The sequence below is a fragment of the Emys orbicularis genome, chromosome 2 (assembly GCF_028017835.1).
Source record: "Emys orbicularis isolate rEmyOrb1 chromosome 2, rEmyOrb1.hap1, whole genome shotgun sequence".
In the NCBI taxonomy this organism is placed as follows: domain Eukaryota; kingdom Metazoa; phylum Chordata; order Testudines; family Emydidae; genus Emys; species Emys orbicularis.
In genome coordinates, this window is record NC_088684.1 from 42,240,312 (window position 1) to 42,252,785 (window position 12,474).

Below are 12,474 nucleotides of genomic sequence, written 5' to 3' on the forward strand. Positions count from 1 at the left end.
TCCAATTAGCAAAATTGTAAGTAAGTAAATTGCATGCTATCTTGGGGGTGAATTTTCTACGATGCTAGAATGATAATATTCAAACATCTCCGTCAACATTGCAGAAAATAGCTTAATTTTTATGGGGAAAGAATTTCTTCTACCTCTCTCCCCCTCCCCCCCCTTTACATTCACTGCATTAGTTCCCTTCTTTTTGCATTAACGTAAAAGCCTTTGGCGGCAGCAATATGACTGGGGCCAGACACCAATGACTGTAAATAGTTTGCAGTCGCTCAGTAATGCAGTGCTCTCTTGCTGTATCTCCTTCTGATCAAGAATGGTTTAAATTAAACCACTGGTTCCTGAGCTTTTAGGGCAAATGTACCAGTTTAACAGAGTTGTATGAGGTAGTGCCTGCCAACTCAGGCAGATTACAGACCGAACAACTGAATGAGAGGCAGATAGCAGTAGCACATAAGTGCCCAGAAAACAGGGTCATCACTAAAGGCTATGTCATTAAGGGCTATTGTGGACTTCACTTAAGCAAAACTGCCACTTGTATTAAATGTTGCCTGACTGAACAGAGATTAAGGGCAATGGGATTAGAGTCCTAAGAAAGAGAGCATATCCCTGGGTACCATCACAAATGCTGTAAGGTATTTCAGCAAGTGCCTAATTTTAGGCACATGAATATTCCCATTAAAGTCATATGCACTTAAAGTTAGGCATATGTTGAAGAACCTTGGTGAACTGGGGGCTGTATTCAGAATATCATACTGGTGCATGCACCATCAGCTGGGAAAAACCTACCCATCTGTTTCTTCAGTTCTTATAACTATTCTTTGCATACAGTAACCCCACAGCCAGTACATCAATCTGCAGCCATTTGTTTCTTTCAGATACTGTAATTTCACTCCTAAACTGTAGTCCAGATGCATTGGATAGTGTCCAGAATAGTTTGTGGTATCAGTTCATTTAATTATACATTTCAATGATGGACTAAGATAAGAATATAATATCTTCTAACCAAACTCAGCCAATAAGTAAACTGAGCTGATACTAGTTTTGATTTCACAAAAATTATTTCTTACCTGCCAGATGATCATGAAAAGGTATATTCCAGCCACTCTTTGAAATGAAGACTTGGGGTCAAACCAGCGAACATAGGTCCAGCTAGCTGGAGTGAACTGTAATACAGCTCTTTTGATTTTCCCTGTGGTGGTATGAATGTCCCTGAAAGAAAAGAACGGCTGCAGTAAAGATAAGGAAAAGATAAGGCGGGGGGGGAGGGGGGGGAGGGGAAGTGATACTGCATTTTAGTATTTCTTCTATAACAACTCATGATGCACTGCTCTTTCCCATAAATCTGTACTTAAGGGCAATGTGTTGTGTGTTACAGTGAAGGTCGCATTAAGAGGCAGAATTTATTGAGTGTTTCAGTGAAGAGGCAAACGGCTATTATGAGAAATAGCCTTCTTATAGCAGAGCTATATACAGACTTCAGTTAGTAGTAAAAAAGCAAAAACTAGAAAACAATGAAGTCAAACTCCCAGTGCTATCTAAAGTACAGTTATTCAGTTTGGGTTTCAAAGCACTTTGTTCTTTCCCTGAAGGAAAAAGGACCAAGAGGAATGGTGTTCTGCAAATCTCCCACAGAATCCTGAAGAGAGGTTCCCTCGTTATCTCCCTATTTTACAGCTTCACTGTCCTTACCAAGGAGGTGTAGATGGTGATTCCCTTCTATAGATCATCAACACCACTCATTAAAGGATCAGTCAGATTTCATTATTTAGAAATATGGGATTCCTATTCCACTGGTCTGAGTGTGTTGCTATTGCAGGATTCCCAACCCATGCTAGCTTGATATTGGACCCAACTTGGGTGTCCCACATGGCCATGTACAGCACTGTATGTAAGCCATAAGCTTACCTCTGCTTCATAAATTTCGCCCCCACGCCTACCCCCCATCTTGGAAGGAAGGGGAGTCTCTGTCAGATGGGCTGCATTTTGTTTTTAACGTCTTTGTTACCTGAACGGTTAACAAAACAAATGGAAGGAAAGCTGTTGGTGGAACCTTCCAACTTTCCTCTCCTCCAGCTGAGGGTTGGGAAAGCGACAAATTAGATTTCAGCCTGTTGTGATGTCACTATCCCACTCTAGGTCTGTGCTCCTCCAGGGGAAACAGGGAAATAGAGATTGACATTTCTGGTATTTGTTTTTTTAAGTGCAAGTTTGGTTTGTTTGTTTGTTTATTTTAATCTTCGAACCCACCTTTACATAACAGAAAAGAACAGTAAAGGACACAAGCAAAACCATTTTTCTCCTTGCAGTTCACCTTTGTACAATCACCAACCAAGAATTTAAAAATACTAGGAATTCACATGAGCCTTTTAACAGATAATGACAACCACCACCACACCATCCTAAAATAAAAAGCTAGTGGTGAAGACGGTTCCCTCAATGGATATACTATTTGTCTTACTCTTAATCTGCACTGCACTCTCCCACAGATGTGGGACACCAACTCTATGATGCTCCTTGTGTCCCTGCTGGATTGAGAGGTAGGAAATCCTGAATTTAGACCAAAACCCAGGTCTCCCTCATCTTAGCAAACAGTATGTCCAGTTAAAGAAGGTAGTGTGGTTTAGTGTATAGGATACAAGACTGAAAGGCAGGAGATCTGGACTCTCTTCCTAGCTCTGTCCCTGACTTGTCCAAGGTCACTAACAGGAAGTTACTTATCCTCTTTCAGTTTCGCCATCTGTAAAAGATGGATAATACTGCTTTGCCATCTCAGTAAAACTGTGGATGAAACTAAATCTTTGAGTTGGATGGATGAAACATACCATAGGCCAGATTCTGCCATTCTTATTCACACTGACTACTACCTTATACTGCAAGTGCTTCCACTGATATTAATGGAACCACCTGTGGAGTAAAGTACTAGACAACATACGTTTATCAGAATGTGGTCTTACATATGTTAGGTACTGATAGTATTATTGCTGGGTCACCACACTAGAGCATAACAGCCTGATCCCAAACCTACTGTTAAAAGAATTTAACGAGTCAAACAGTTCAGATGTACGTGTGTATTTGGTTCCTTTTCCTTCGAACAATGCTTTGCTGCCATGAATTAAAAGCTTAAAAATGCACATATTTCCTTCTACCATTTTGTATTCTATTTGGCCTCAACTTTCACCTTTAAGACTAAGCAAAATTCTTAAAAATTCAATTATAATCAGGAACACAATTCATACAAAAGGATTAACACAAGATGGTGCTCCAACATTATTAATCTCATATATAGCACTGTAAATATACACTGATCACACTCCATTTCTATAGCACATGCATTTTACATACATAAAGACATTTCACGAGGAGCTAATAATTCAGAATTTTACACTGCAATATTTTAAACATGAAGCTTATTGGCTTTTACTTTATAGACCTACTTGAAACTCGCCCAGTGATAGGTCCTCATCTCCAAGAAACGACAAACTATCATGCCCAACCAGATGCCACCCCCGTTACATAGCAGGATGTCCAAAATGACTTGATCCCACCAGCATTCAGCAAAATTAGGCAGAAGATGCATGAAGAACAGCTACAGAATATAGCAAAAAAATTCTGGGTGAGGAACAACATAGAATTCTTACAAAGACTTTCAACTTTCTTTTCTTTTCTTTTTTTTTAAAAAGCAACTGTTGAACAAACAAAAAGTGTCATATTTTATGAGCCTGCTTAAAAGTCCGTTGACATCAATGGGCATCTTTCCACTGATTCTAGTGGACTTTGGATCAGGGTCCTAAAAAGGCTTCAGAGGTTTCCCTCCTCTCACCTTTTCCCTCTAGTGCTGTACTATCTATAGGAATCAAGTGCAGAGTTTTGACCCCCTCAGATATAATTTAATGTTATAACACAGAACCCTTGCAGAACAACTGCATTTCTTTCAGAGAAAGGAGGGTGGTTTTGTGCTTGTCTAAAATTAAAAGGCTACATTGTAAAGAGAATCTTCTTTGTTATTTAGTGTTAAACTGTCTGTTCTCTGAACAGTCAATAACGGAATCAGCAGAATGATTAAAAAGTAAACACATCAGCATCAATATTGAAGCACGTTGGAATGCATGATTTTTAAGACTTCTAACTGAACACAATTCAGGAACTTAAGTCTTTTTTGTTAATGATTTTTTGGGGAATTTACTACTTGTAAAAGGTTATAGGACTGGCAACCCGTATGATGCAATTTTTCTATTCCTAGACAGATACAGCAAAGACAGTGGCAGTGCAAGCTTTGCCATGCTGACCTACCAAACTGTCTCATCCTTGACCTGGAGAGGCCTAGGAGCAACAGGATATTTCATTCTCCATGTGCTTTCAATCCCTTGCATTTCTGCTAACTGCCAATCGAGATAGTGCTGAGATGGTGCTATTAAAAAAAAGAAGACTAAGGGTTGGTCTACCCTACCGCTTAAGTCAATGTAACATAAGTCACTCAGGGTGTGAAAACGACAACCCCCTGAGCGATGTAAGTTACACTGACTTAAGGCGCTGTCCACATAGTGCTATGTCGGCAGGAGAGTGCCTCCTGCCGACATTACTTCTGCCTCTCACGTAGGTAGAGTAATTATGCCGATAGGAGAGCGCTCTCCTGTCGGCATAGTGTCTCTTCACGAGACACACTACAGCAGTGCAGCTGCATCAGTGCAGTTGTGCTGATGTAGCGCGGTAGTGTAGACATGTCCTGGGACCAACTACTTATTTCACATAGGGCAGAACAGACAGTAATGACTTTCAGTCCTCAACAGCTAGATTCAAACGAGCAATATAGGGGTAAAAGAGCTGTTACAATCTCCCAATATTTCCAGTTTCCTACGAACTTCCTTTGGAGAGTGTAACATCATTCATTTCTAAAGATCACTGTCTTGCTCCTGTATGACTCATGTTCATGTCATGAGCAGCGTATGGCATCGGTCCAGCAATAAGATATACCCTCTGCCCTTCAAGAAGAAGTAACTTTATAATCTTCATTCATAGAGTGAGTGAGGCAGAATGGTGGGACTGAGACATTTTAAGTAAAACACAAACCTGATTCATTCAGGGCTAGAAATGGACTGCTCAGCTTAAGTGAAAACAAGTTTTGATCTCCATTACAGATTATCTCCGCAAACCCCAAAGGCTCGAAATTGGATAACATTTAGTAATTCATCAGAAAAGGGGATATGTGCATGTTGAGCAGTCCCTGTGATATGTTCAAGGAGGTGCCAAGCAAAACAGATATTCCTCATAGTATTCTATATTTTCTTTCATTAAACGCTAACAAAAGTAAAAGGAATTGGCTTGTGTAGTCTCTTGCGTGCTACCAGAATTTCACATTAAAACACCTTTCATTGCCAGAAGAATGCAGAAAAAATGTTATGTCAGATACGTGAGGGAGGGGCAAGGAGTGCCTCATGCACAGAGCAAGAAAAGATGCTGGTCATTGTAAAAAGAGATACAGTGATCTATCCTGACAGTGATACCTTTCCTCCAGGGTAACTGCAGAAACAGAACTGTTTAAACATCTTTATTTTCCCTGCACTAAAGCTGTGGGCCAGTTTTAACATGAAAAGGAAGAACTTTAAATTATTCTCCAGAATCAAAGATGTACGTGACTTATACTCTAACAGTGGTTTCAAATCAATCATCTTACTTTGTAAAGTTTTTGGATAAATCTGGCGTGAAATGGGCATTATATACATTTCTCATATTATGTTTTAACTCTCTTACAGTATTTAATGATCTTATATAATGCATTATTTTTTCCCCAAAGACACTGCAGATTACAGCTGCGGAGGCTGAGTGTAAACAGAGTAACGATATTTGCATAATACCAATATGTGGTGTTGGTGGTACTGAGCATGGAGCATCAAAGGTATGATTGAATTCCAACTTTAAGAAGATAGTATTCAGCATGTGTGAGTGTCCAGTTTCAGTATGGGGATTTAGCCAGCCGACAGCTATCAAGGTTAACAGGAGATGCCCAACAACTAAATCCCTATGCAACTCCCCTGATAACTACGGTAGGTTTCTAATGACTCTTCTGAAATAGTTAAAGCCCTAAAAATCCATTTGAGTGGCAGCATCCTACCTATATGGTAAACTTTCCCCTAAACACATTGTCTATTCCAATATTCTGCCCTTCACTAGCAGGGAATACCAATCATATGGGGTCAAGTTCTGGGGGTGGCTTTGTGATGATCAATAGGGGATGATAAGAGTCACTTTAATTTGTGAGCTGAGTCAGGATTTCAACCTGTTCTCTGAAGGTGAAGGTTAGTGCATTAGCTCACTGTGCCACCTACTGCCTTCATGAATTGGAATTCACTTTTAATTTTAAACAATACAGTTCTAAGAGGGGCCTGGAAGAGATAGAACCCATGAATACCTAAGAATAACAGCACACATTAGTAGGAGGAGATGTTAGGGCCAATATTTTCAAACTGAGGGGGACTCACATTAGGTTCCTAAATCCGTATTTAGTTTCTAAAACATAAGTCAGTTGATTTTCTGAAGGCTCAAGCACCATCAAACTCCAAAGAAATCAATGAGATCTGCTGCTTTAAAAATTAGGCCTACTAAATTGGGTGCCCTAAAAATGGATTTAAGAACCTAAATTCAGATGTCAAAGTCTCAAAATTTTGTTCGAAGTCTTTTTGGCTTGTAAGAACTAGAGCCTTCCTGGTCTGAAGTGCTTAATAACTGAAAGCAAGTTTCAGAGAGTCTGTCTCATTGCAGCTTCTAGAACATCAGCTTCCCCATAACTGGCATCCTCCATACCCTGATCATTCAGGTATTATAAAACTGAATTCAACTTTACAGAAATGTGACCTCAGGAGTTTAGGTTGGTAACATTCTACTGATTAAATTATAGGTTAGATAAGATAAAAGTTGGATAAAATTAAGTTATTTAGGATAATGAGTATTCAACTTAATTATCAGAACACATCTAAGAACAACAGGCTACTGCACAGACTGCTGTTCCTACTGGCCAATTCAACATAGATGTCAGCAATTATCAAGCACAAAGAGGGCTTGAGAATGAGAGTCAGCTGCAGAAGTGAGGAATGTGTGCGTGAGCCCACGTATAGAGAGAACTGCTTTCACGTCCTAGCACAGAAATCAGTCAGTAATCCTTACAGTTATACGGCAGTGTTTTAAGATAACAGTTCAAAACACTACTGTAGGCTGGGGTCATGTTATGTAGGATACTGTTACATATGGGGGAGAAGTAGGGCTGAGCACTGCAGGGCTAGTCTAACCTAAGGCTTTGTCTGCACTAGGGAATAGCTCCCACTTGGCAACTGGTGCCCAGCAATTCATGCTGATCCCTTAGTGTGGATAGGGGCAAGCTAGGGTTTGCACTGATTGAATTAGTCAGAGTTTACTACTAACTATTCTCACTTTCTAATTTTATTTAGTGTAACCTATTTGGTCTTCACATTTCTTCCTGAAATGATTATAGCATATGCTTTTTGTAATTTACTTTGTACGTATACTGGTATTTAGCTAGTGCTGAAGTAAAATTGCCAGTCCTCTTTCCTGTATGCTCTGAGTAATATATAGTACCATCAGCCTGCTCATGTTTAACATGTTAACCTACCTCAGTGAGCTCCCAGGTGATGCTAATAGTCCAACATAGCCCATAGCTGCGGACCAACAAGGCCTTCATTGCCCAGCCCCAGAAATGCCCAAAAGCAAATATGTCAAAATGGCTGAGGATTCTCTCCCAGGTGATAACATGGCAGTTCACAGCATATTCCTGTTAACAAAACAACAACAGATCCTCAGTTAGGATTTACATCTGGAAGCACCAAATTTTAGCTCAGCGTAAACTGAAAGGCTGAAACTAAAGATATTTTGGATTTTGAAATCCATGTTGCTATTCCCACCAACATTAGAAATGCCCTCTTCCGCCTCCTCCTAGCCCTGGCAATTAGGTTAGAAAAAGGGTCACTGGGAAACTGAATGGTGAACACTTGAAAACAGAAGGAATTTTGCTCCTTCTGGTGTGCATCTCTATCATTTTTGACTTGTTTAAAGCAGGTGCTGATTGTTATCATTGCTGGTAATTATGGGGCAAATTCTGTCCTCAGTGCATAACCTCAGGTATGTACACTGTAGGCTGGTTTTTGTGCACGGTGTGGATTGGGAGCAGAACATCCCTCTTGGGCCTCAGAGCTATACAGAATGGAGTCTCTGTACCCTGCTCCCTGCCTGGATAGAACTGCACCAATGCTGCTGCGATCAGGACCTCACATACCTGTCTCACATGGAGACAGGACTTAACACTATGTACAAGTTTATATTTTGCCACCTCCCTTTTTTTTAAATTAACCAAACAGCTGGTAAGCAAAAATCATGCTGCGCTCTTCCATAAGCCATAAATCTGAGATGAGGTAGAACAGGGACAGATAGAAGAAATCCAAATAAATAGCTATGTGGAATAATGTTGCTCCCCATCCCTCAGTGCTCTTCCTCAATTTGTAGCCAATAAAGCTGCAGTAATCAAGAATAGGATAATACTGATGTCATCGTGGTGTAAATGAATCTGAAAGGGGTAGAGATAGTCTTTGGGGTGAATGCTGCACGTGTGACTGAAGGATAGAAATAACAGTAAGGAGAAAGAAATATGGAAAATACACATATAAAACCCCAAGCAAGCTGGTCATGGAAAAAAGGGTTATATACAAGTGATCAAGGTTCTCTTGCTTTAATGCTGTCCTTGAAGGTCTGGTTTTCAAGCAACTCAACAGTGGTACATCCTCAGTACAATGCCTGAAGCAGTTCCACAGACAAGCTGCAGATCCAACTCCCACTGACTTCAGTGGAGCCAGGATTTCACCCAAGCTCTCCCCACACAGGGATGGTAAGCGCTGCTCACTGCAACTGCCCTCACATGGGCAGCAGGTATAATAAGCCAGGGGAGGCTAAGCCTCTGCTAACCCCGGCTGTTGCATGATTACACTCCACCCCATGGCCCCACACTCACTCCCCCTCTTCTTCAAAGCTAGGGGGGTTCAGCTCCAGCCAGTGGCCTGGGGGGTCAGGCTGGGGCTCAGGCTGGCCAGCGGCCCAGTGGTCAGGGTGGCCTGCAGCAGCCAGAGCAGCTGGGTTTGGGCCAGGCTCTTCCGGGCACGGGGGAGTGGTGGTGCGGCTCAGAGCTCCAGCAGGTGAGGCCTTATGCGTAGGGCCCTACCAAATTCACAGTCCATTCTGGTTAATTTCACGGCCGGAGGATTTAAAAATTGGTCAATTTCACAATTTCAGGTGTTTACATCTGAAATTTCACCGTATTGTAAACACAGGGGGGTCCTGACCGAAAATGGGCTCATTGGCGGGAAGGGGGGGTTGCAAAGTTGTTTTAGGGGGGTCTGCAGATTGCCACCCTCACTTCTGTGCTCCGGGAGCGCCCCAGCTGGGGATTCCTGGCTGCTAGTCCATGCCAGAGACAGATTAAGGCAGGGGCCCCCAGCCAATTTGGGGGCCCCCTCCGAAAAAATGGGTGCCCCAGCCCCGGATGAAGCCCCAGGGCAGAAGACCCTATTGGGTCAACCTGAGCAGTGCAAGAGCTGCAGGGGAAGAAGCCCCGAGCCCTGTCTGCAGCCGCGGCCGAGCCCAGGTTGGAGGGTAGGGGGTGAAAGCCCTGAGCCGGAGTGGCTGGGGGAGAGGGGGGCCCCAAAAAAGCCCCGAGCCCAGGCCAGAGCATCTGGGGGGGGGGGCGCAGAAGCCCCGAGCCCAAGCCGGAGCAGCTGCGGGGGGGGGGGGGGGGGGGCGCACAGAAGCCCCGAGCCCAGGCTGGAGCAGCTGGTGGGGGGGAGGAGCGTGGAAGCCCCAAGCCCAGGCCGGAGCAGTTGTGGGGGCTGGGGAGGGTGCGGAAGCCCCGAGCCCGGGCCGGAGTGGCGGGGGAGGCGCGGAAGCCCTGAGCCCAGGCTGGAGCGGCTGGGGAGGCGCGGGGGCAGAAGCAGGGGAGATCAGATTTCATGGACGGTGACATGTTTTTCACACCTATGAAACTGGTCGGGCCCTACTTATGCGGAAGGGACGGGGCAGGGAGCTAGCCTCCCCAAAGCGGGGGGTTCATGCGCCAACCATGGTCACAGGTAAAAGCCACTCTAACAGGGCTGCTGAAAGGGGGGTTATTGCCCTGTCTCCTCCTCTCGCAGGCTAGTGGAGTGGATCGGGCACAGAGAGAAGTGAAAGTATCACCCACTGTAAGGGTCGCTAAGCTGCAGTTGCAGTGCACGTGCCAGGGAGATCCCTCCAGAGGAGTTAGGAGCCCTGGAAGGAAGCCTGTTGCAATGCAGTCCCCTCTGCACCCTGTCCAGTACAGACTGTGCCTTAAAAGCCACAATCTGGCCTTACATTTCAAAAACCATTACACCATAATTAAAAAAAATGTCTGTTCCTAGCAAGTCTCCTAGCTGTAAGGTTTACATTTACTACTACTGGAGAAACCAGTGTAATACCAAAGATAGGATAGCATGAGAAAGCTCAGGTCAAGAGCCTATGAAATTACAGAATCTTAATCTAATTATTTAGGTTATTCAGTGCCATGTTACAATAATGTAGGGTGCTTTTTTTTTTTTTTTGGTAAAATGTAAAAAAGTCATCTTCTTGACAGGCACAGCATTTTGAGCACCAGAGAGAGGGCTCTCATTTTGCCACCAATGCAAACAAAACCATCAGAATATCTACTTAGTTCTTTAATTTTTGACCACAGATGGGCATACATCCTACAGCATACCCTAGACTCTTCCCAGGTCTGGCCACAGAAGACCTGCGCAGTATGAACTTCATGGGTTTTTGGAAGAAGGCCAAGGAGGGAGAATACAGTTGCTTTATGCTTTGTTACTTCTTTTCCTGCATACACATATGCAGAAAACAGGGTCCAAATTCAAGCCATAAAGCTATAAAGTTAAATTGAGTTCATCTCCCAGTTTGTATAATGACCCACATGCATATGCAATTTTTTAACTATGTACTCTGTTTTATTTCTTGAACAAAAACAAAGTGTATTGTTTGCCTGAAGGAGATTGTAAGTTCCTAGATAGGGCAGGGTGCTGCACGTTTGTATATTGTAGACACAATGATAATACGCAAATAAAAAGCATAAGACTTGCAGCAAGATTCCCCAGAAAGAAGTCTAATTATACCTGGAGCTGCAAGTACAGCTCTGACACCCTAGCAGTGGGTGCCACTTGCACTTTCCTTTGTGTCAAGAGGAGACAGGGCCATAACTCTGGATTTAGTTTGTCCACAAATAAGTCATCTATTATAGCTATTTGTAAAGGATATGAGAGAAATTAAGTCTGTGCAAAAGCACAAAAGGAACAAAGTTCCATTGCTTAGTACTGTCAGGAAAAACCCCATATTCCCCATTAAATTTGGTCTGATAGCAATGGTAGACCACCTATTCTGACTTGACTCCAAGCTGCTCAGGTATGATCCAGATACTACAATGATGGATATCCTTCAGATATCTAGCATCACTTCCATGATTAATATAACCCAGAACCTCAACACAAATATTTCTAATATGCCCAGTAGATCAGTTTTTACTAATTTGAATCAGAAAGAATAAAAAAAAAATTTTAACTGGTTAATTGAAATGTAGAGATCTGACAGTTAATACAAAATACCTGTAACTTGCACGAGGATGCTAAGTATACATACCATGATGTCTGCTTCCCTGGTGGCATAACGAAGATTAGGATCTAGCCAATACATCACTGCTTTGACCTGCTCCAAGTTAAGGAAGAGCACAAACACCAGAAACAGGAAATAGAGAACGCTGAGACCTGTCGGAGGTAGAATCATATTCACATGGAATGTTTATTGAGGAAATTCCGTGGGCCAAATAGTCAAAAATTGGTTCCAAAGTGGTGCCCCAAAGCCTGCTTACAGTGGTTAACTGCACACAGAAATGCCAATTTGCACAAATGCAGGTTTTGTTCAGACAATAGCTGCATACAAACATTTTGCAAACACACACCATGTGGCAATCTTTGGGGGGAAAAAAACAAAACAAAAAAAACCAGCCTTTTATACCATTGCCTATCGGATATTCTATTACGTAGACATGACTGAGCAAACAGAACCAAAACAAGTCACATCCAAAGAGCAATTTAAACACAGAATTTAAGCAGGAGCACAGGGAAAGCTCTAAAAAAAAAAAAAAAAGACATTGGGACTCAGGGACTGGGCTTTTCCTGTCCCGATTTCATTCTCTCCTGGCCTCACTAACATAGCCTTCTAAACCAATAATTGCATATTAAGGGACAGAGACACCTGCTTTGAGCTGCTCTGGAAATGCAAATTTAGCTGCAATTTTAGCTTTCCTGGTTAGTAGCTGCTTTGATGTGCTGGAGAGTGTCATTAAAAGTTTAATTCTAAAAAAAGGCAAACTTAGGAAATTCAAAAAAACAAAACTACATTAAGATGGAGTTAAGA

The 12,474-nt window shown here is 42.5% G+C and overlaps 1 protein-coding gene across 1 annotated transcript in view; it reads right to left on the reverse strand.

Annotated features, from left to right (window-relative positions):
- The window catches only part of PTDSS1 (phosphatidylserine synthase 1), a 53,588-nt gene that overhangs the window by 21,004 nt on the left and 20,110 nt on the right, over positions 1-12,474 (reverse strand). The window contains exons 4-7 of the mRNA XM_065399201.1: positions 11,698-11,822; positions 7,625-7,783; positions 3,438-3,589; positions 1,071-1,212 (exon numbers count right to left, since the gene is read on the reverse strand). Of these exons, the coding sequence (XP_065255273.1) occupies positions 1,071-1,212; positions 3,438-3,589; positions 7,625-7,783; positions 11,698-11,822 (578 nt within the window). The remainder of the gene's footprint in view (positions 1-1,070; positions 1,213-3,437; positions 3,590-7,624; positions 7,784-11,697; positions 11,823-12,474) is intronic.